The sequence below is a fragment of the Enhydra lutris genome, unplaced genomic scaffold (assembly GCF_002288905.1).
Source record: "Enhydra lutris kenyoni isolate GAN:26980312 unplaced genomic scaffold, ASM228890v2 scaffoldscaffold6, whole genome shotgun sequence".
In the NCBI taxonomy this organism is placed as follows: Eukaryota; Metazoa; Chordata; class Mammalia; order Carnivora; family Mustelidae; genus Enhydra; species Enhydra lutris.
This window is the reverse complement of record NW_019154090.1, coordinates 26,601,075-26,622,896: the sequence shown is the minus strand read 5'-3', so window position 1 is coordinate 26,622,896 and position 21,822 is coordinate 26,601,075. Positions and strand designations below refer to the sequence as shown.

At 50.0% G+C, this 21,822-nt stretch overlaps 2 protein-coding genes across 2 annotated transcripts; one reads left to right on the top strand and one right to left on the bottom strand.

Annotated features, from left to right (window-relative positions):
* Positions 1 to 6,334: 6,334 nt before the first annotated feature.
* LOC111141870 (defensin beta 124) lies at positions 6,335 to 10,229 on the bottom strand. Its single transcript, XM_022494713.1, has 2 exons — positions 10,172 to 10,229; positions 6,335 to 6,480 (listed from the first exon to the last, which is right to left on the bottom strand). The coding sequence occupies exons 1-2, from the start codon at positions 10,227 to 10,229 to the stop codon at positions 6,335 to 6,337; spliced, it is 204 nt and encodes a 67-aa protein (XP_022350421.1).
* A 2,612-nt stretch (positions 10,230 to 12,841) lies between these two features.
* LOC111141637 (RRAD and GEM like GTPase 1) lies at positions 12,842 to 20,938 on the top strand. The gene is made up of 4 exons (XM_022494359.1): positions 12,842 to 13,200; positions 14,281 to 14,363; positions 18,886 to 19,087; positions 20,345 to 20,938. The coding sequence occupies exons 1-4, from the start codon at positions 12,861 to 12,863 to the stop codon at positions 20,614 to 20,616; spliced, it is 897 nt and encodes a 298-aa protein (XP_022350067.1). The 5' UTR covers positions 12,842 to 12,860; the 3' UTR covers positions 20,617 to 20,938.
* The last annotated feature ends 884 nt before the right edge of the window (positions 20,939 to 21,822 follow it).

Below are 21,822 nucleotides of genomic sequence, written 5' to 3'. Positions count from 1 at the left end.
GACCTGAGCCGAAGGCAGCGGCTTAACCCACTGAGCCACCCAGGCGCCCAATAAAATCTTTTTAAAAAAATAAAAATAGGGACGCCTGGGTGGCTCCATTGGTTGGACAACTGCCTTCGGCCCAGGTTATGATCCCGGAGTCCCAGGATCGAGTCCCGCATCGGGCTCCCAGCTCCACGGGGAGTCTGCTTCTCTCTCTGCCCTTCTCCTCACTCATGTCTCTCACTGTCTCTCTCTCAAATAAATAAATAAAATCTTTTTAAAAAAATAAAAATAAAAATAATAAAGATTTAAAAAGAAAAGAAATAAAAAAGCTATAAACATTAATAGAGAAGTCTTTATATACACATATTTCTATTTATTTATAAGTAACTCTTATAAAAGTTACATTCAACTGTTTTTCCAAAGGGGCTGTCCATGTTACATTCCCATCAGCAAGGTATTAGCATTCCAGTTGCTCCATATCTTCACCAACACTCACTTCGGTCCATTTTTTTTCTTTTATTTTAATCATTCTGGTGGGTTTGTGATGGCATCCCATGATGGTTTTAATTTGCATTTCCCTGATGCCTCATGATTTTGAACATCTTTTCATGGGCTTAGTGTCATTTGTATACCTACTTTTGTAAAATGTCTAAAATATTTGCCTACTATATTATTAGACTGTCTTTTTCTTGCTGGTTTGTAGGAGCTCCTCGCATATTTTGGAAATGAGTCCTTTGTCAAATATATGGATTGCAAATATGAGTTTAGTTGTCCAAAGAAACCAGAAGAATGCCTCCTGGAGTCAGTGGCTGTGTGTATGAGAGATGGGAATTGCCTCAATTCCCATGCAGGAAAAGCACACAGCAATGAAGGCATTACACTGCGTTGTGCGATTCAACTATGGAGAGGTACTTCTTTTTCACAGAAATGACCATTGATGAAAGGTACTGTATAAGGTATATAGTCCGTGGTATTGTGGTGACAGGTGGTGGTTATTATTGTGGTGAGCACAACAGAGGGGTCAAATCACTACGTTGTACACCTGAAACTAATGTAACATTGTGTATTGACTGGACTTCAATGAAAATATAAATAACAAGGGGCACCTGGTTGGTTCAGCAGGGGAAGCAGTGCACGGCTCCTGATCTTGGAGTTGTGGGTTTGAGTCCCACGTAGGGGTAGAGATTACTTAAAAATATGAAATCTTTTATAAATAATTAAAATACATTTTTTAAAAGTCTATTTTTCTATTTTTCTTTTAAAAAAAGAAAAGAAATATCCCCTACACATAACCAATAACTTCCTTTGGTATATCGCCAGAGAAACTTGACCTGTTCCATTGGGGAAAGAAAGTTCACTTTGTATGGCAGTCTCCAGAAAGGTGCCTTCCTGAGCCATTGTCAAGGAATCTGGGGCCACACCTGATTGTTGCCTGGCTCTCAGACTTCGAGGTAGCCCTGGCACAATAAGCATATTCCACTCAACACTTTGCCGTGGAAAACCCGGGTGGGGAAGGGAGTAGGGGGGCCACCAAACCTTACCCCAAAGCCCCTACAGTACCTGTCATCTTCACCCTCTTGTTCTTTTCGCTTCTGTAAGCCCAAAGGGATCCACCTGCCAGTGGAACAAGAACTCCTCTAATCTCTAATAGAAGAGTCTCTACGAAAATTTGGATAGTACTCATTTGGGCAGCACATATACTAAAATTGAACAGATACAGAGATACATCCCTGTGCAAGGATGACACGCAAATTCGTGAAGTGATCCATATTTTTTGCCCTTCAGGCTCCCTGCTCCCCAAGCCTGTTTCTCCGTCTCCCTCTGCCCCCTCAGCTCATGCACACATGTGCATTCTCTATCTCAAATGGATAAGCAAGGAGCACCTAGGTGGCTCAGTGGGTTAAGCCTCTGCCTTCAGCTCAGGTCATGATCTCAGGGTCCTGGGATTGAGCCCCACATTGGGCTCTCTGCTCAGCGGGAAGCCTGCTTCTCCCCACCCCCGCCTGCCTCTCTGCCTACCTGTGATCTCTGTCAAATAAATAAATAAAATATTAAAAAAAACTAACAGAGATTATAAGAGAGGTAAATATTTTGAAACTCATCTATGTTTTATTTTCCTGCAATGTGTTCTAACCATTCTACTCAAGTAATAAAAATTGGAAAATTTTAAGGAAGCTTTGGGAGATATTTTAACGTTAAAAATCTTGTTTTGGGGGCACCTGGGTGACTCAGTGGGTTAAGCCTCTGCCTTCCGCTCAGGTCATGATCCCAGGGTCCTGGGATCGGGCCCCACATCGGGCTCTCTGCTTGGCGGGGAGCCTGCTTCCCCTCTATCTGCCTGCCTCTCTGCCTACTTGTGATCTCTGTCTGTCAAACAAATAAAACGTTTTTTAAAAATCTTGTTTTGGAAGACTATCTAAGCACATGTGGAAATGCTCGTGAGACATTTTTAAATAAAAAACAAAACAAAGACAAAAAACCAGGACACCAAAAAGTATGTGCACTTTTATTCCTTTTTATTTGCAAATCCCATTTTACATATATTTTATTTGTGGGTATTTATGTGTAGTGAAAATACTGATGATGTTTGCTTTCTTATTTGTGCTTCTGTTTCCCAAGTTCTCTCCAATGAACATATATTACTTGTAAATTTTAAAAAACACAAGTAAGGGTGAATCTGGAAGATAAAATCAAGTGCCAGAGGGCCAGTGTGGAGTCCCAGCAACACCATTTACTGGTGTATGACCTGGACAATGCTTCACTAAAAGCTTCAGCTGCCTTCCAGAAAAGGAGGGGATAATAGTACCATGACTATGATAATTAAATGAGATGAGGTGTTTAAAGCTGCTGGTCCTTCCTAATAATGGCCCAGTGATAGTATTGTTATCACTAGAACAGCCATTCGATGACTCCCTGGGGAATGTTTGTGCTCTGAAATAGTGCTGCTGAATGCCAATACACAACACAAATCCCTTCTGTAGCATTGTCCACCCCCCTAGCTCACCTTGCATACCTCCAGGGCCAAGGAGCGCTCTTGCTCCCAAACCTTCCCCTTCACAATGGCCTGTCCTACCCATGTGTGGCTACTGTTTTTCTGGGAAGAAACCTTGACCTGAAGTTCAAAGATTTAAGTCCACATCCCAGCTCTGTGCCTCAGGAGCTGTGTGGCTTTGGACAAGTTACTCCCCGTCTCTGAGCTTGGGAGCCTCATCTGTGAAGTATCTTGAGGAACCTTCCACCCTAGAATTGCCTCATCTCCTTGACCTGTTAGGTGCATCCGTATGACCTAGGCGGTGGGATATAGGCTTAGACGATGGTCTGTTAGGGTGCTGGGTGGGAAACTGTCCTGCACATGTGAGGTGTGAGCTTCCAAAAAAACCTATCTAGACTGTTGGGTCTCAGTTCAGTCCCTAGAAGGGTGATGGCTGCCTTCAACATGATGCTCTGAGGGAAACACAGCATTGCTTCTGGAATATTCCTGCCAAAAATGCATAAGCTGAATTCAGTCATGAGGACACATCAGACAAACTCAAACTGAGGGACGTTCCACAAAATAACTGGCCTGACCTCCAAGACATCAGTGTCACAAAACACTGAAGAACAGCTCCAGGTTAAATGAGGTCAAAGAAATTGACAGCTGCTTGCACTATGTGATCCAGAGGTTTTGTTGGGCTATACAGGACTTTTTGGGAAGAGCTGGTAAAAGCTGAACAAGATCTGAAGATTAGACCATAGAATTTTGTCAATGTGAATGTCCCTAGTTTTGTCATTATACTGTGGTTATATAAAAAAAAATGCCTTTGTTTTTAGGAAAAACCCCCTAAAGTATTTAGGCCTAAAGGGGCTCATGTCTTACATACAGATAAATACACACACATATATTTATATCTTTTATATACACACATATAGAGAGAGAAGAAATGATAAGGTAAAAGTGATAAAATGTTAATATTTGGGAAAACTGGGTGAAGGATCTACGGGAATTCTTTGCATTGTTCTTGCAGATTTTCTGAAGTCTGAAATGTGTGGAGAAGAAGGCCAGCGGCATGCTTCTGGCTCTGGAGAAAAGACAGTTTTACGGAGCCCTGACAGAACACGGGAGAATCTCATCTGACCCCACAGCCACCCCATTCAAAGCTAGGATGCCCATTTTGCAGGGGAGGATTCTGACATCAGATGCAGGAAGGGACTTGCCCTGTGCTCACAGCCCGAGGCCTGGACGTGGTAGAGCTGGCGTATGAACTTGAATCTGACTCCTCACGCCTCAAACTCATCACATACTGCAACAAGGTCACAGACTCCCTGCACCATGTCTGGGACTGAGCAAAGAAGACATAGCTTCTCCACTCTTTGTAGAATAACACAGAGGGGAGGGGGTAGAAGACAGAACTAAACTTAGTTCACCGCAGGATAAAACTTGGTCTAATTCAACAACTTCAATGTTCTCTTGAGTTTTCTTGAATTCGGAGAGACTCAGTCTCTTTGGTATAATTGCTCAGGCTTCCTGATTCCTCCTTTCCTCCCCTGCTTCTCCCAAATAGGACAGCTGTGCTGGGGATGAGGAGTTTCAGTGACCGGCATCTGCTGGAATCTTTCTAGTGGCAGCTGGCTGCTGGTGAACTGGTCAGGCCTCCTGCTGACTCATCAAGGCCTACTGGTGATACTGGCTAAGGTCACCTCACATGGCTCACATGTGGCCGGCTCTGGGGTTCTTATCTGGTTCTCTTTCTAGGCTCCCAACACAAAGCCCACTCCACCCCACCACACGGGGTCCTAAAACAGGCCCAGAGGCCATCAATTCAATGTCTAGGTCATCCAGAAACTGAGGGGGATACAGAGGCAAGGCTGATACTCAGGAAGCATGCTTTGTTATTAAAATAATTCAGTACTTTCCTCCTGGTTGGTAAAAAGTGGCTGCCCAAGATCCTTCTGTATCCCCTCCCCGCTCCTCCAGTCCAGCTGCCTCTGGCACCTTCCCAGGTCCCTTTCATACCAGCAACTAAAGGGTTAACATAGCAGCTAGCCTCCAAGACTCCGCTCCAGGCCTGAGACTCACTCCCTCCTTATGGTAAGTATTTTGAATAGCACCACTCTTCTTAGCCAGGCCAAGCAAGGGCCTTTCTCTTACTCCAAGACTACCCTGAACTCCTCTGAAAAGTCTCAAAGGACAGTGGGTGAGAGCCCTTCTGTCCTTGGCGTTCCCTTCACCTTATTGAACAGGCCTGCCCCTTTCTGGGCTCCACCCCAGGAGAAGGTGGGTCAACACGGGAGGTCTTCCCCAGCTCCCTTCCCCCACCCCCAGGCCCTGTCTACTATCCCGGCAAATACATTCTTCCCAGCCTGCCTGACACGGGAAGCTGCCGGCCCATAGCCATGTGACACAGCTCTGGCCCCTGAGAAGGAGGCAGAAGTCTGCTGGGGACAGTTCCAGGGACAGCGTTTGCTTTCCTGGTAAAAGTGAGAAACTTGCTCAGTTCAACCCTCCCCCTGCTTCCTGCCTCAAACAATGACGTTGCGCTGAAGTTTTGGAGGCCATAGGGGATCCAACAGGATACTCGCCCGATGTGGTTTCTGCCTAAATCCAGATAAGCCCCTGCAAGTTGAGATACCTATTTTTCAGCCAGATGTGATCCTAATGCAGGGTAACTGGCACGTGACTCTGTCAGCCTACCTCCCAGACTGCTCACATTTTCTCCCGGCCTTCCGGCCTTCCCGTGCCCACGGTTGCCCTGGATCTGGCTGAGGCCCACTTCTCCCCTTTCTGCTTATCCTGCATAAGTGAAAACTGTTTTCCTAAAAGCCTGTGGTCTTTTTCACCTGGCCAGGCCCCTGCAATACTAAAATAGGAGATAAAGGAACCTAGAGAAATCCTTTCACTCTTGAGGGCCTGCCTTTTAAAATGCCAAAGGATATTAACTCTACCATTATTCATCCTTTCTGTAATTAACTCATTATTATTATTAGCTCACATTGTTACTATTAACTCTAACCTCCTTTTTGCATTCCTTCTATAAGGTCCAATTCTCCTGATATTATCATTTATCCCCACTGCATGGATGAGAAGACTCAGGATGCTTGTGGAGATTGGGAAATTTTTCCAGAGTTGGAGAGAGCAGAAGGGATCTTATAGGCAGACGTGAAACCATTTACCGAGGTCATTAATACCCACTGGCCCCGGGCGCCTCGCCTCCCTTCACCAACCATCCCTCCATCCCGGCCATACCAGGACCTCATGCACCCCCATACCCCCGGCACGGGGTGGCCTGGTGGTGAGCAAGCAGCAAAGGAGACAGCCAGTAGCAGGTGTTTATTGGAGAGCAAGGGTGCCAGCCCCAGAACCAGCTCCACATTAAGGCTTAAAGAGCAGAGGCCTGATTCCATAGGGGATGCAGCACAGGGAGGCATCGGGGCACATGTGCATGTAGGTTTCTTGCCTTGTACAGTAAGTCCGGCAGGCCCCCTGGCCCTTCCAGCACCGCTTAAATTCACTTCTCCCTAGGCAGAGGAAGACCACAGGTCACAGGGCAGCCCAGGCATTGCAGGTTAGATTGCTATGCACAGCTTTGACCATACATCAGGGGTTAAGCCACAGGTCACAGATAAAACCCCTGACCACAAGCTAGACCACGGGACCCACATTAGATCACAAGTCTGGTCTTTTGTTAGCTCTCCGGTGATTGTGTTGGGTGACTGATTACATAACAGCCCACAGGTCATAACTTGGACACAAACTCTGACCACAGGTCAAGGGGTTAGATTAGATGGAACAGATTAGACTCCTAGTCACAGATGAGACAACTAGTTACAAATGAGCCTTCAGATTTCGGTCCAGGTTAGCCCATAGGTCACAAGTTAGACCACTAGTTATAAGTTAAAAACTGATTTCCTTTTTTTTTTTTTTTTTCAGATTTTTTTTTTTTTAAATGTACTTAGAGAGCAAGTGAGGGGAGGGGCAGAGGGAGATGGAGAGAGACTCTCAAGCAGACTCTGCATTGAGTTTGCAGCCTGACATGGGGCTCGACCTCACAACCCAGAGATCATGACCTGACCTGGAATCAAGAGTCAGATGCTTGGGGCGCCTGGGTGGCTCAGTGGGTTAAAGCCTCTGCCTTCGGCCCAGGTCATGATCCCGGAGTCCTGGGATCGAGCCCCACATCGGGCTCTCTGCTCAGCGGGCAACCTGCTTCCCCCTCTCTCTCTGCCTGCCTCTCTGCCTACTTGTGATCTCTGTCTGTCAAATAAATAAATAAAATCTTTAAAAAAAAAAAAAGAGTCAGATGCTTAACCGACTGAGACACCCAGGTGCCCCTGGAAACTAATGTCTTGTCCACCCACCCCCTGCTCAGGTACACTCTAAGCACTTTTCATCACAACACTATACAATTACAGTTGGTCTTATTATGATCCCTGTAATACAAGGTAAGGAAACTGAGGCACGGGAAAGTTAACAACCTTGCCCAGGATTACAGAGACATGAGGAGCAGAACCACGATTCAAACCCAGATAATCAGGCTCTAAAGTCCACACTCATAATCATGACATAAACTCCCTCACACACATAGGGACCTGTTAAATGTTAGTGGAGGAATTTCTAGCCACGGGCCATGGAAAAGGTAGGGTTTTGGAGGAACAGGTCCTCCTGTACCCCCTCTAAGGGTCTTTGGTCACAGCCTGAGGCATCGCCTTCATTTATTCATTCAACAAACCTGGGACATTGGGAACACCACAATGAACAAGATGGGCCAAGGTCCATGCCCTCAAGGAGCTCCTAGAAGGAAAGGCAATTAATACCCTAGCGAATAAATACAATCACTAGAACTGTGGAAAGCATCCCGAAGGAAACCATCAGGATGTGGTGATGGCCAGTTAGGACAGGTGTGCAAATGTGAAGAGAGAAGCAGGCTCAGGCAGACCTTTCTGTTCCAGCAGTATTTCTAGGCATGTGACCCAGGTGGGCAGAGAGCAGCTCTGAAGAACTGGGCTGAGTAGGAGCTGGAGGGGAAAGGCTTCCCTCTCTCTTCCTCAATTAAAAGAGATCCCATGGGGGCGCCTGGGGAGCTCAGTCAGTTGGGCGTCTGACTCTTGATTTTGACTCTGGTCATGATCCCTGCGTTGGGCTCTGGACTCAGTGGGGAGTCTGCTTGGGGTTCTCTCTCTGCCTCTCTCTCTCTCTCTCTCTCTACCTTTCCCCACCATGTTATCTCTCTCTCTCTCTCTCTTTCTCTCAAATAAATAATTTCTTAAAAAGAGAGAGAGAGAGAGAGATCCCACAGAACCCTCCCAATGGACCAACCCACGGGTGTTATTCTGCCCCGTCAACCAGCCATCCTTCCATTCTGCCAAGGTAGGGAATCTTAGAATGAGACGGACCTAGCCTCAAAATCTCTACAAGGCAGAGGATCCACCCTCTGAAGAAGCGAACCGCTACAGTATAGCAGTTAGCGGACGGCGTGAATCCAGCTCAGATCGGCGTGAATCCAGCTCAGATCCAAATCCCAGCTCTGCCAGTTCCCTGATGAGTGACCTTGGCCTCAGATTCCTCCTCTGTGGAACTTCCCCCCTTTCAGGGAGCAGCTATATGGACTTTCATCCTTCTAGCACAGTGCCTGGCCAATAGTAAACACCCCACACAGGGCAAGCGAGATTATCAGAATGACAGTGCAGAGGGCAGAGCAACTGCAGCCCATTTGCCGCCAAGCCTCTCCTTTCATAGGTCAGGACAGGAAGCGAGTTACCCAGCATTTCCCAGCCAGTCAGTGGGGGGTTCTGGAGCCAAAACCCAAGACTCTGACTCCCAGGTGAGGGCAGTTCCTATCACTACTCTTAACACATCACCACATTTCGACCTTCTGATGACCCGGAGACCCAGATTTGCTATTTTCTCCTACATGATCTGTACCTCCTGCCCTGCTCGTCTCTTTGACTTCATCTTCTCTCCTGGTGCACTCCCACTCCAGCCATATGGGTCTCCTCAAGGCTCCTCAGACACATTGGGCACCCTCCTGCCTCCTGGTGCCTGAGAAGATCTTAATATTCTCACCGCAGTCAGATCTCAGCTCAAAAACGACCTTACAGGGGTGCCTGGGTGGCTCAGTGGGTTACCTGAGCCTTCAGCTCAGGTCATGATCCCAGGGTCCTGGGATCGAGCCCCACGTAGGGCTCTCTGCTCAGTGGGTAGCCTGCTTCCCTCTCCCTCTCTGCCTGCCTCTCTGCCTACTTGTGATCTCTGTCAAATAAATAAATAAAATCTTAAAAAAAAAAAAAAAACCTTACATGAAATGGTGAAGATACCTGAGACTGACTTTATGATAGTTCACTAAAACCAAGCTGGTTCACGGTGACGATTGTTGAGATTGGGTGAAGCTACACCGGGGTTTGTTATACTATTTTTAAATTTATGTTTGGCATTTTCTAAAATGAAAAGGTTTCTTTTAAAAATAGCATTACAGAGGCGCCTGGGTGGCTCAGTGGGTTAAAGCCTCTGCCTTCGGCTCGGGTCATGATCCCAGAGGCCTGGAATCAAGCCCCACATCGGACTCTCTGCTCAGCAGGGAGCCTGCTTCCTCCTCTCTCTCTGTCTGCCTACTTGTGATCTCTATCTGACAAATAAATAAAATCTTTAAAAAATAAATAAATAATACCATTACATTATTCTCTACGTTTGCATTAAAAAAAAAGACTCACCTTGTTCGTTATATTAATCTCTCTACATTCATGTAAATTTCAAGTTGTTCAGAATAAAAAATACCCAGGGCCTCCCTTGACCATCCCCATCAGCTCTCCCATCCATACCTCCCCCCACCGCAAGCACACACCACACTGACCCCTGGCTCTGCTTCTATTCTTCTGAACACTTATCACCACCTGATATATCATGTGTTTATTTGGTTCTTTTCTGTCTGAAATACCAGCACCATGAAAGCAAGGACCTTGTTTTCTTTCCCTGACAGATCCCCAACAGCTGTCATGGTGTCAACCCAAAGTAAATATTCTTCAAAAAATATTTGTTGCGTGAACCCCACTTTAAGGATTAAGAAACTGAGGTGCAGACTGATTTAGGAAGTTACCCTAAGGAGCCCAGCAGGTTAGAGGTGGGACCAGAAAACAAACACTGGTCTAGGCCTTCTCTATCCCCCAGAACCTTGGACGCTATTACACAGACACACACACACACACACACACTTACCTGGAGGCAGATGACCCAGGGCCAGGAGAGCCACAATGAGCAGCAGCAGCTGTGTCATGACCACAGAGAACACCAGAGGAGCCAGGCATACTGAGCACTGCTGCCTGCGGCCCAGCCTTTATCAGGCTGCAGATCAAGGCTGGAGTGTGGGCAACCAGAGGCCTGAGTGGGAGGCTGAGGCTCTGTGAGCCCAAGGATGTAGCTGGATCTCAGCCAGCTCTGCGGCAAACTGCTCAGCCATACAGTGAATGAGCGGCCGAGCGGCCAAGTTGGAACTAGAAGCTAAGTTGCCCAACAAGATACCAGTCACAGTCCATCTTGTAGGTAAGGGATGCTCAGAAGGCCAAACCACAGAAGGAGGCCAGGCGTGAGGGGGTACAGTGTCTGCCCTGAGCCCTGCGGGGGCTGAGCTAATCTACAGGCCTGCTCTGGGAGTTGCTCTGAGCTGGACACCTGGATCCCCTCAGCCATGACAATGAACCCCACGCACAGGTACAGCCTGGTCTGCAAGGGCCCACATACAAACCCACCCCCGTCCTTAGAGACCTCAAAGGAAGCACCCTGCTCAAAGAGCCTGGATCCTGGTCCCTCAGATGGCTGGAATCACCAATTCCCTACAGCCAACTGCCCTACTCTATCACAATGTGTCTCTCCTTCTCCAAGTGCCTAAGAAGAATTATTTTTAAAGCCAAGGGCGGTGATGGAAAGGGACGGTTGGCTGAGAGGCAGAATCCTGAACGCTGGGCCCAGATAAGCTTCAGTGTAATCATCCTTCTAGTGTTGTGCTGGAATTAAATGAGCTAATAATGGAGGCAAAGTGCTCAAATCATACCAGCCACAGCCCAAATGTCCAGTAAATATTCATCAGGGAGGGGACAGGCTTTCTTCCAGGCCCAGGACCGCCTCTTGCATAAAGAGTGCTTAACCTAGAACTTGGTGAATGAACGAATGGAATGCCAAAATCAGATATCCAGAAGTCTTCAGTGCAGACTTCCTAGGCTCCCTCCTCCCCTGAAGCCACCTCCCCAGATTAATTCTCCATCCAGAGCTGAATTTCTCAAAGTGGGGTCCATGAACTCTGCAAGATCACTGAGCATTTGTTTAATATGCAGATTCCTGAATATGCAATTCTTTAATATGCAGATTCCCCCCAGAACGGGCTGAATCCGCCTCTCCTGAAGGGTGAGACCTCAGAAGCAACATTCAACCAGCTCCCCAGGTGGATTCTGCGAGGGCTAAAGTTGGCGCGCCCCGTCGCTGGCGTGGATACAGAGGGGGTCCACACCCAGGAATTTAGAAATCCCTTTTTTCCTCTCTCTCGCCCCCCACCCCAACACTGCCACCACCACCCCAGGAGAAAGCCTTGCAGCAGTGGGTCAAGGGAGCTCTGCGGAAAGTCGAGAAGTCGTTGGGCGGCGGAGGCCTCGGGGCGGGGACCCCGGGGCTGCCCTGACGGGGCGGGGCTGGACGGGGCGGGGTCGCGGCTCCTCCCCCGGCCCCGGCGGCTGGGCGGGACCGGCCCCAGGGGCTGCGCGCCGAGGCGGTGGTGCAGCCTGCAGCACCCGGCAGCTGCGGCGGCCGGGGACCCTGGACCCCTCCCCACGCGAGGTAAAGGCCCGCGCAGCCCGCCGCCAACTTAGTCAAGTTGGAGCGGAGTTCGCCAGGCGCCTGACTGGGGGGCGGAGGGCGGGGGGAGGCTCTGCGGCGCAGGCAGGGGCGAGGGAGGCCTCGAACCCACGTCCCGGGGTAAGGGTCCTCCGGCCTGGGGCCTAGTGGGTTGGAGAGCCTCGGACAAGGAGCCCTCCCGGGATCAGGGGACTCACACCCAGGACCCGGGGCGGGGGAAGCTCGGACTCAGACTCCAGGAATGGCACATGCGCCCCCAGGCCCTGTAGGTCCCTTCCCCGCCTCCCTCCAGGACCCTGTCCTATCACCAAAACTGGGTCTCCGCAGCCTCGAAACCCCCACCCCCGAACAGCCGCTGGAGGCCGTCGCGCCAGCCTCTCGTGAATTTTTCACGTAGGGGGCGGGCCGAACACGCCGTTCCCATGGCACCAGGGTGCTCGGGTTACAGGCGAGGGAACCCCCAGACTCCCCTCGCCCTTTGCCCTTCGGAATACCAACCCACTCTATCCTGCCTCTTCTCAGCTCAACCCACTTAGGAGATGGGGCCGCGGAAGGGAACCCCCCGGGGGCCCTCAACCCTCCAACCCCGATCTGAGCCTTGGAGAAGAGAACTGTGGGGAAGGGGAGGACCGGGAAATTAAGACGACTTTCGGAACGTAGGTCCCATGTTCCAAATGCGAGGGGCGCGTCTGTGTACACGGGTGGGTGCGTGCGTGTGTGGGCATGCCACCTCGCTGCCGCCCCTCTGTCTGTCTCCGTCTGTGTGTCCTGGGGCTTGGGGTCATCCTCAAGGCGTAGGAAGTGACCTGTGGGTGTGCAAGCGTGTGCTCATAGCTTGCACACTCACATGTCCCAGCCTGACCCAGGTTTACTCTGGCCCCAAAGCCAGGAAGCCCCCACCCCGAGGAGCTGAGGCGCCTCCTCCTGTCATTTGAACAAGAGAAGGTTTGGAGGAAGTCCTCTTGGGAGCTCATCTGGACCCTGCAATGCCTGGTTCACTACCATTCTTGCTTCTTGCTTACAGAAGGAGAGAAGGAAGGAACAAAGCCCCTCCCACCCAAGGATGACACTAAACACCCAGCAAGACACAAAGACCCCCCTGCGTCGGCGAGCCAGCACGCCACTGACCCTGTCCCCCCGGGGCCACCAGCCTGGCCTCCTTTGTGCAGCACCTTCCACAAAATCCCAGCATCCCCGGCTGGGCCAGTCAGCCTCCCTCAATCCTCCCACCCGGCAACCTTCGCCTGCCCCCAATGGTTGGTCCTCTGAATCCAGTGACTCCGAAGGCTCCTGGGAGGCCCTCTACCGCGTGGTACTGCTTGGAGACCCTGGCGTAGGGAAGACCAGTCTGGCCAGCCTCTTTGCCGGGAAGCAAGAGCGGGACCTCCATGAACAGCTGGGAGGTAGGGACCCTGTGGGCTGGGCTGGGATGTGCCCAAAGGAGTGAAAGGCCTGTCGTCAGGGGCACAAGGCTGCCAAGAAGAGTTGTGCAACTCACGCACAGCTCAACTTGAAAGGGCATCGTTCACATAGACTATGAAGTGAATGGTCCCCACACACACCCCCACAAGACGGTGCAGTGCACAGTCCGCACAATGGTCTATAGGAGGGAAATGCCTTGAATAGTGAGAAGGTTGCCCATTTCTCATGGATGAGGTATATGATTAATTTCCATGTCATAAGGGAAGCAATTCTGAGTTCCATGAATCTCAGATGGAAAGAAATGTCAGGCTTGCACCCCACTCAGAAACTCCCAGCCCTAACTTCCACTGATTCGCAGATCTTCCTAGCCCCACAGACAACCATCCATGGCTACCATGACCTACAGCAAAACTAAGATCCTGCCCCAAATGGAGACTCTCCAGGTTCCTTTATTCCCGAGAGATGCAGTGAGCTGAGAGGGTCAGGGACCCCAGGATGAGGGGAGACAGAGACAGGACAGAAGAAATGAAGAAGGGTTCCTACAGGACCAGCTGAGAGGACACAGACTGAGTGCAGAGGGAAGTTGGTTAAAAGCAAAGAGAAAGTGGGGACACTCTGGCCAGGCCCCTTCTCTAGCCTTGACCCCTCTGAGTGTGAGAGCCCCAGATGAGAGGTGTACATATTTACTTGTAGGTGTGACAAATGGGGAGACTGAGGCCCTAAGAGGGTAATGTGACCTGCCCAAAGCATACCCTAAGTTAGGGACAGAGAGGGACTGGGAGAATTCCCAGCCCAGCTTTAACCCCACCATCCCATGCTCATCAATCAACCAAACTGACAAAAGCTTTCTCAGCCCCTACTACATGCCAGATATGATGCTGGGAGCTGGGGAAACATGGGCTCCTCATGGAGCTTCTTGACCTATCAGGAGAGACACATCAAACAAGTGTGGAGCACAAGTGGGGTGGGGGGGCACTGTAACCAGAAAGGGAACTAGAGGGGCCATACCCTCCCCATGCCTGCCCCTCCTCCCTGAGATCTGGCTCTTTCCTCGGTTGCAGAAGATGTGTACGAGAGGACCCTCACGGTGGATGGAGAGGATACCACGCTCGTGGTCATGGACACCTGGGAGGCTGAGAAACGGGTATGGCACAGTAAGCAGGACTTGGGGGGAGGGATGCTGAACCTGGTACCAGACTCCTGTCCCCTCCTAGGACACAAAACAGCAGGGAGAGGGCGAGGCCATCCTCAGCAGCCCCCAAAACCCACAGCTTCCAAGCGGCCTTTGCAGCAAAGGCAGAAGAACCTCATGACCCCAAGTCCTTTTCTCACTCCACTGATCCCCTCTGCAGCCATCCCAGGAGGTGCAAACCTCCACCTCGTCTTCAGCACCCTCATCCCACTGCCCCCCCCACACGCACTGTGCAGAGGAACACTGCGTTTAGCACCAAAATGCCTGAGGGTAACCCCCCACACCTTTCTCTTCCTTACCAGTCGTGTGACTTTGTGCAACTGACTCACCACCCTCAGTTTTCCCACCTGATAAATGGGTTAATCATTCCTGCCTTCCTTACCAGCTGGTTTTTTTTTTAAAGTTCTTAACCAATTTCACATTGGTGACCACAGTTTGGAGCATGCAACAATGCTGAACATAGGTGAAGAAATGTAAATTATGATCATTCTTATTCCTCATAACTTGGTAGCTAGTAAAGAAGGAAACCAAAGGATGTCCTCCCCTACTGGGTTCCAGAGTAAGAAGAAAAGAACAGGTAGGGATATGCCCCTTGTTATTCTTTTCTTACCTTGAGTTTTCCTTTGTCTTGCTATGCAGATAATACATGCTTATTCTAGAACTTTGAAGAAATACAACCAAGTAGAGAGAAAGATGTAAAAATCGGGAGCCTATCTCCGTAAAGGGTAGGCCCAGCCCCTAACATGCAGGGAGGCCACGCCTACAGGGTGGGGCTTAGGAGGGCACTGTTCGGTGATTGACAAGAATGGCTGAGAGCTCCAGTGATAGGCGGGAAGGATAGGGAAGATGCTAAGTGGCTGATTCCTTTCCACGAGGATAAAAGGACACCCAGCTCCAAATGAGCATGATAACGATGATGATGGTCCTCCTAGCAGCAGCTGACATTTATGGAGTACTCTCCAAGTGTCAGCCCCTGTGCTAAGTGCTGGATATATGTATTAAGACGTTCAGTCAAAACAAATACAATAGGTGAGTATTCTGATCCCATCCTGCTGATGAGGAAATCAAAGCTCAGAGACCAAGCGAGATTCGAACCCAGATCTATATGCCCCTGAGCCTGTACTCTTATGCACCAGGAATGTCCCTCTCCCTCCCCTCTGGGTACATCACCTTCTGAGCCTTCGGCTAGGGTTTCACTCCTTCACTCATTCATTCACCAAGAAACACTGGCTGAGTATGAATCATGGGCCAGGACACTGAAGACCCAGCAGTGAGTAGGACAGACATGTCCCTTGGCCTCATGGAGGTCACAGACTGGTGAGGGGCGAGGGGGTCACTTTTTGAATGCAGTTGAAAATCCAGTGGGCAGAGTCCAGTGAATTAAGGAAAGTGATCAGCCTGGGAGTCCGATTTGGGAGACCAGGGAGGAAGAGTACTGGAACTGGAATTCTTGTGCCCAGCTGGCTTTATGGACTTGAGAATGTTTTCTCTTCTCCTTTGGCGCTTGGACTTCCTACAAGCAAAATGGGGAAACTGAACCAATTTCCCTGACTGGTGATGGTGGAGGCAATTTCTGTAGCAGGTCCATGCAGTAGCAGTGCCACCAGAATAAGCATCCATCCTTTCGACAGATGGGCCCCTTTGGTGTGAGAGAGGCAGGATCTTGGGGTGCCTGGTGGCTCAGTCGTTAAGCGTCTGCCTTCGGCTCAGATCATGATCCCAGGGTCCTGGAATTGAGTCCCACATCGGGCTCCCTGCTCAGTGGGAAACCTGATTCTCTCCCTCTCCCACTCCCCCTGCTTGTGTTCCCTTTCTCGCTCTCTCTCTGTCAAATAAATAAATAAAATCCTTAAAAAAGGGGTGCCTGGGTGGCTCAGTGGGTTAAGGCCTCTGCCTTCAGCTCAGGTCATGATCTCAGGATCCTGGGATCGAGCCCCGCGTCGGGCTCTCTGCTTGGCGGGGAGCCTGCTTCCTCCTCTCTCTCTGCCTACTTGTGATCTCTGTCTGTCAAATAAATAAATAAAATCTTTAAAAAAAAAAAATCCTTGGGACGCCTGGGTGGCTCAGTTGGTTAAGCAGCTGCCTTCGGCTCGGGTCGTGACCCCAGCGTCCTGGGATCAAGTCCCACATCGGGCTCCTTGCTCATCAGGGAGCCTGCTTCTCCCTCTGCCTCTGCCTGCCATTCTGTCTGCCTGTGCTCGCTCTCTCTCCCTCTCTCTCTCTGACAAATAAATAAATAAAATCTTTTAAAAAAATAAAAAATAAAAAATAAAATAAATAAAATAAAAAAATCCTTAAAAAAAAAAGAGAGAGAGAGAGAGTAAGAGAGAGAGAGAGAGGCAGGATCTGCCAGAATTGGGTGGACCTTTGGCTTATGAAGTAGTGCCCTAGTTGGCCTGACCATTAGGGTCACCTAGAGAATATAAAAAAAATCAAATATCTGGGGCACCTGGGTGACTCAGTCAGTTAAGCGCCAGACTCTTGATTTTGGCTCAGGTCACGATCTCATGGGATGTGAGATGGAGCCCCGCATAGGGCTTCAGGCTCAGTGGGGAGTCTGCCTGAGATTCTTTCTCTCCCTCTCCCTGTGCTCCTCCTCCCCCCAACTCACATGCTCTCTCACTTTCTCTCTCTCTCAAATAAATAAATAAATAAATAAACTTTTTAAAAAATTAAATTCTCAGGTCTCACCCCAGACCTAATGAATAAGAACCTACAAAAATGGGGTCCTGTAACCTATATTTCTAATCACACCCCCAGGAGTCCTACCCACAGATCCATGTTCCAATGGGCTTCTGTGATCCTAACACATAGCAAATCCTTCATAAACATCTGTGCAATGAATCAGTGAATGCTCAAGCCACACACTTTCTTTCTACAGATAGGGAAACTGAGACCCAGAGCGAGGAAGGAACCTGTCCATAGTAAGATAAAGAACTCACATCCATCTGACTCAGCCCATGGTTATTTGGCCTGGGGAAGGGTCAGTCAGGCTGTGGAGAACTTAATCTCTTCGACAGTGTGTTGACCATTGATCTGATGCTTTTCTACTCAACCATCTTACTGGGTTATCAGAAAATTCTTCTGGCTTCTTGCTCCCTCAAAAACAGTGCCTCTGCCACACTCGGTATTTCCTACCCCTGGTCTACTGTCCTCTCCTATTCATTCCCTCAAACCCTACTCCCCGGTCTGCTCTTACACCCTCCCCACACTGTACCAGGTTGAGTTCTTCTGACCTCCTCCCTTCATCCCCCATGGCTCCTCCAGCCACGTGCTCCTGCCTCTTAATGCTACTTATCACAGGGCATCAAAATTCTTGACTTCTAGGGCCTCCCTTCCAGCCCATGAGCTTTTGGAAGATAGGAACAGTGTCTTACTAAACACTTGTAAAGTTGTCACCCAGCTGATCCAGTCTCAGCATGCTGTCCCTGACAAAAGATTGCCACCCAAAACAGCATATTAAAATTGCTCCAGTTCTCCCCTTCCTTGTCAAAGAATTTGCAAGGACTCTGCTTCTTAAACCTTGGGGCACCTGGGTGGCTCAGTCATTAAGTGCCTGCCTTTGGCTCAGGTCATGATCCCAGCGTCCTGGGATTGAGTCCCGTGTTGGGCTCCCTGCTCATTGGGAAACCTGCTTCTCCGTCTTCCCCCTGCTTATGTTCCTGCTTTCGCTGCCTCTCTCTGTGTCAAATAAATAAATAAAATCTTAAAAAAAAAAAAAATACCCGCCTCTCCCACCCCTTCCCTTACATTCCACAGTTGCTCCTCCACTTCTCTCTTCAACACTGGCCTGGAAAATGCCTCCCCTTGAAATCAGCCTCCCTTCTCACTTCTCTCCCTTCCTTTTGCCTCTCTTTTTAAAAGATTTTGTTTGGTTATTTATTTATTTATTCATTTAGAGACGTAGTGAGTGGGGGAGGGGCAGAGGGAAAGGGAGAGAGAACCTCAAGCAGACTCCGCACTGAGCATGAAGCCTAATGTGTGGCTTGGCCCCATAACCCCGAGACCATGACCTGAGCCGAAATCAAGAGTCAGATGCTTAACCCACCGAGCCACCCAGGCGCCCCCACTTTGTCTCTTAATTGGACTGCAGAAGGCCACAAGAACTGTCTAGCAAGGCTGAAGCCTTCTCAGAAACCAGACAGAAGAGCTGAACCCTCCTTAGCAGGAAGGGGAACCAAGAAATCTTTTGACTCCAGTGCCTGGCCTCCAGAAGCAATCAATGAATGAGAAAATGTAGTGAGGTGTGATTAGCCCAGCTTTCCACACAGAGAAACTAAGGCTCAGAGAGAACTAGTGGTTTACCCAAGGTGACACAGAATAATGGCAGAATTTGTCCCCCAAACCTGTCCAGAGTAAAACCTCAGCCCCAGAGCCCCCATCAGACCATTCCAGCCCCACCTTTCTCAGCCAGGGCCCTCTGGCTGAGAGGTAGGTACCTTTGGAGAATGGGCCTGGGGCCGCTCTGTTGCAGGATGAAAGCTGGAGCCAGGATTCATGCCTGGAGGTGGGCAGCGCCTATGTCATTGTGTACTCCATCGCGGACAGAGGCAGCTTCGAGAGTGCCTCTGAGCTCCGCATTCAGCTGCGGCGCACACATCAGGCGGACCACGTGCCCATCATCCTGGTGGGCAACAAGGCTGACCTGGCCCGCTGCCGGGAAGTCTCCGTGGAAGGTGAGCCCTCCACTCCACCCTCCTTCCCCAGCTTCCTCTCAATCTGCTGTCACTGCTCCTCCTCCTGTGCCCTCCATCTCAGGGATTGTCACCCCACCCTCGCCCCCATCACGCATCTACATGCCTAAGCCTGAAAGCTAGGAACTATTCTTGCTTCCTCTCCCACTCCCCCAAACCAGCTGCCAAATCCTGTCAGGTCCACCGCCCTTAACCCCTCGTTCCCTTCCCCCTGTGCTCACAATCTCTGCCCCATCCTGGCATCTCCACCTTAGCCTGGGCCAGCCCCTGTACTTTTCTCTCCCCATTCAATCCTTTCTCCTTGCCAGCTGTCAAGAGTTTTCTAAAACCATATCTGACATTGTCACTCCTTTGCTTTAGTCACTAATTTGCTTAAAAGTTCCCCTATGGTTCTCCCATGCCCTCAGACAGAGATACTATCCACCAGGCGTAATAGGCCCGGTGCCTATAAGCTCTCCAAAGGCTTACATCTGGGGTCTGAAACAATTATTAGCTCCAAAACACCGTGAGAAAGTTGCAAATTAAAATTTCACAAAACTTTAATCATCTACAATATATAATATTGTGGCAGCTGACAACTACAAACCAAAATGTTTAGTTACAGATAATTTGTACTCAAAGTGGGGTAGGGAATATTTCAGTGCGTTTGATGATATCGTATGGGACCCCAGAAAGATCTCAAAATGGCCGTTCTTGCAGGGCAAAATCTAAAAATGAAGGAAACTGAGAGCCAGAGCGTATAAGCCAGTTCCACGGGGTCACCAGCATCTAAGGACTAGAACCCAGACCCCTGTCTCCCAGCCTAATGGCTTTCTGAAGATGGAAGACCATATGCTTTGTGAGCAGACAGCCCCAAACTCCCCAGCATAATCCCCAGATTTTGTTAATACTCTGTCTGGTGCACCGACCTCATCCCAAACTTACCGAATCAGATCTTTGCTGGTGGGCTCATGAATCTGCATTTTAACAAGCTCCCCCAGATAACCCTGATGCACAACTCAGACCCCTTACCTGGCCTTCAAGCCCCTTCCCAGCCTGTCTTCCCAGCCTCATTCTGCTTCCAGTATCAGTCAGTAGCCTGTGAACTAACTCCTCAGAGCCAGGTCTCATTTATCTCCGACTCCCCTGGTACCCAGCACAAGGTAGGACCAAAAGAAAAAAAGCTTAGCTTGAGACTAAACACAACTCTTCCCACCTTTATGTCCCCCTCTACCTGGCCCTCCTGACCCCGCCCCTCAGAGGGCCGCGCCTGCGCAGTGGTGTTCGACTGCAAATTCATCGAGACATCGGCCACGCTGCAGCACAACGTGGCCGAGCTCTTCGAGGGCGTGGTGCGCCAGTTGCGCTTGCGCCGCCGGGACAGCGCGGCCGCCGAGACATCAGCCTTCCGAAGGCGGGCGAGCCTGGGCCAGCGGGCTCGTCGCTTCCTGGCCCGCCTGACGGCCCGCAGCGCCAGCCGTCGGGCGCTCAAGGCCCGCTCCAAGTCTTGCCACAACCTGGCGGTGCTCTGAAGCTGCGTGCCCCTCGCCCCTAGGGCTAGCGGAACATTGGGCGGCAATCTGAGCTCCACCGATGCCATCGAGGGGCCACGACGTAGTTGCCTGGAGTCTGCACAGTGGGCGGTGCCTGCCTGCTGCCCCGAGGGCTGGAGCATCTCGCCTAGCCGCAGCTTCAGGCACCCCTCCGCCCTGGGAAGCAGTGGACAGACTATGGGACCGAAGCCTCAAAGTGGACACAGAGTAGATTTTGGTTTTTGTTTTTATGCGCCGCAAGCCTTTTTGTAAAAATCTTTGTCCCTGGGCTCTGGCCAACTCCACACAATAAACCAGACCAGAAGGGTATCCAGTCTGAATGCCCAGACCTCTTCTTTTGGGCTCTTCCAGGCATCTCCACGTCCCCACTGTCCCATCTACACTGGCTGCAGACTGGGTTAGCCTGCTGACCTGGATTCAAGGTCAGTCAATCAAATCACTGGACGGGTTGCATGTTCAGGCCCTTCTCCCAACCACTGGGCATGGCCCCTGGCGCCGGTCTTTGTGGGAGACCCAGTGGTGCACAGACAACCACAATTCAGTGTGATGACCTCCTATTTTTTTCATCAACCCATTTCTTAGATTATAGGTTCATAAAATCTTATTTGGAAGGAATCTGAGCATTCATCCTCACAATATAGTAGCTCTTTTTTGTTAGGAACTGTGGTTTAAGCTGTCACAACTAGTAACTAATCTTCACAAACCCTATGTACTAATTAGAAAATTAGAGGCACAGGATGGTGAAGGTTCATACTCAAGATCATAGAGCTACTATAAGGGAAGTTGTCAAGATTCCAGCCCCGGCTTGTCAGGCTAGAGTCTGTGCCCTATCCACAATCCTCTCAGAGAATGTGACAAAAAGCTATAGAATTCCAGGGAAATGAACTTTCAAACACAGGTTTGCTTGTAATTTAAAACGGAGGGGAATGCTAGCCCCATGAAACTCAGTCCACTAATCTCCAAGACAGCCACCCCATTTCATCCATCTCACTCATTTTTCTTATGTGGAAACTGAAGCCTATGGAAGGGAAGTGAGCATCCCACGGTCACCCAGCCAGTGAGGGTGAGGACTGGACCCCAGGGCCCAGCCTCCTCCTCTGTCTGCGCAGGAAGGATGAGGTAGTGAGACATCTGGACTGGCTGGGGCTGTGAGGCTAGGGCTGGGCCTTAGGGGTCAGGTCAGGA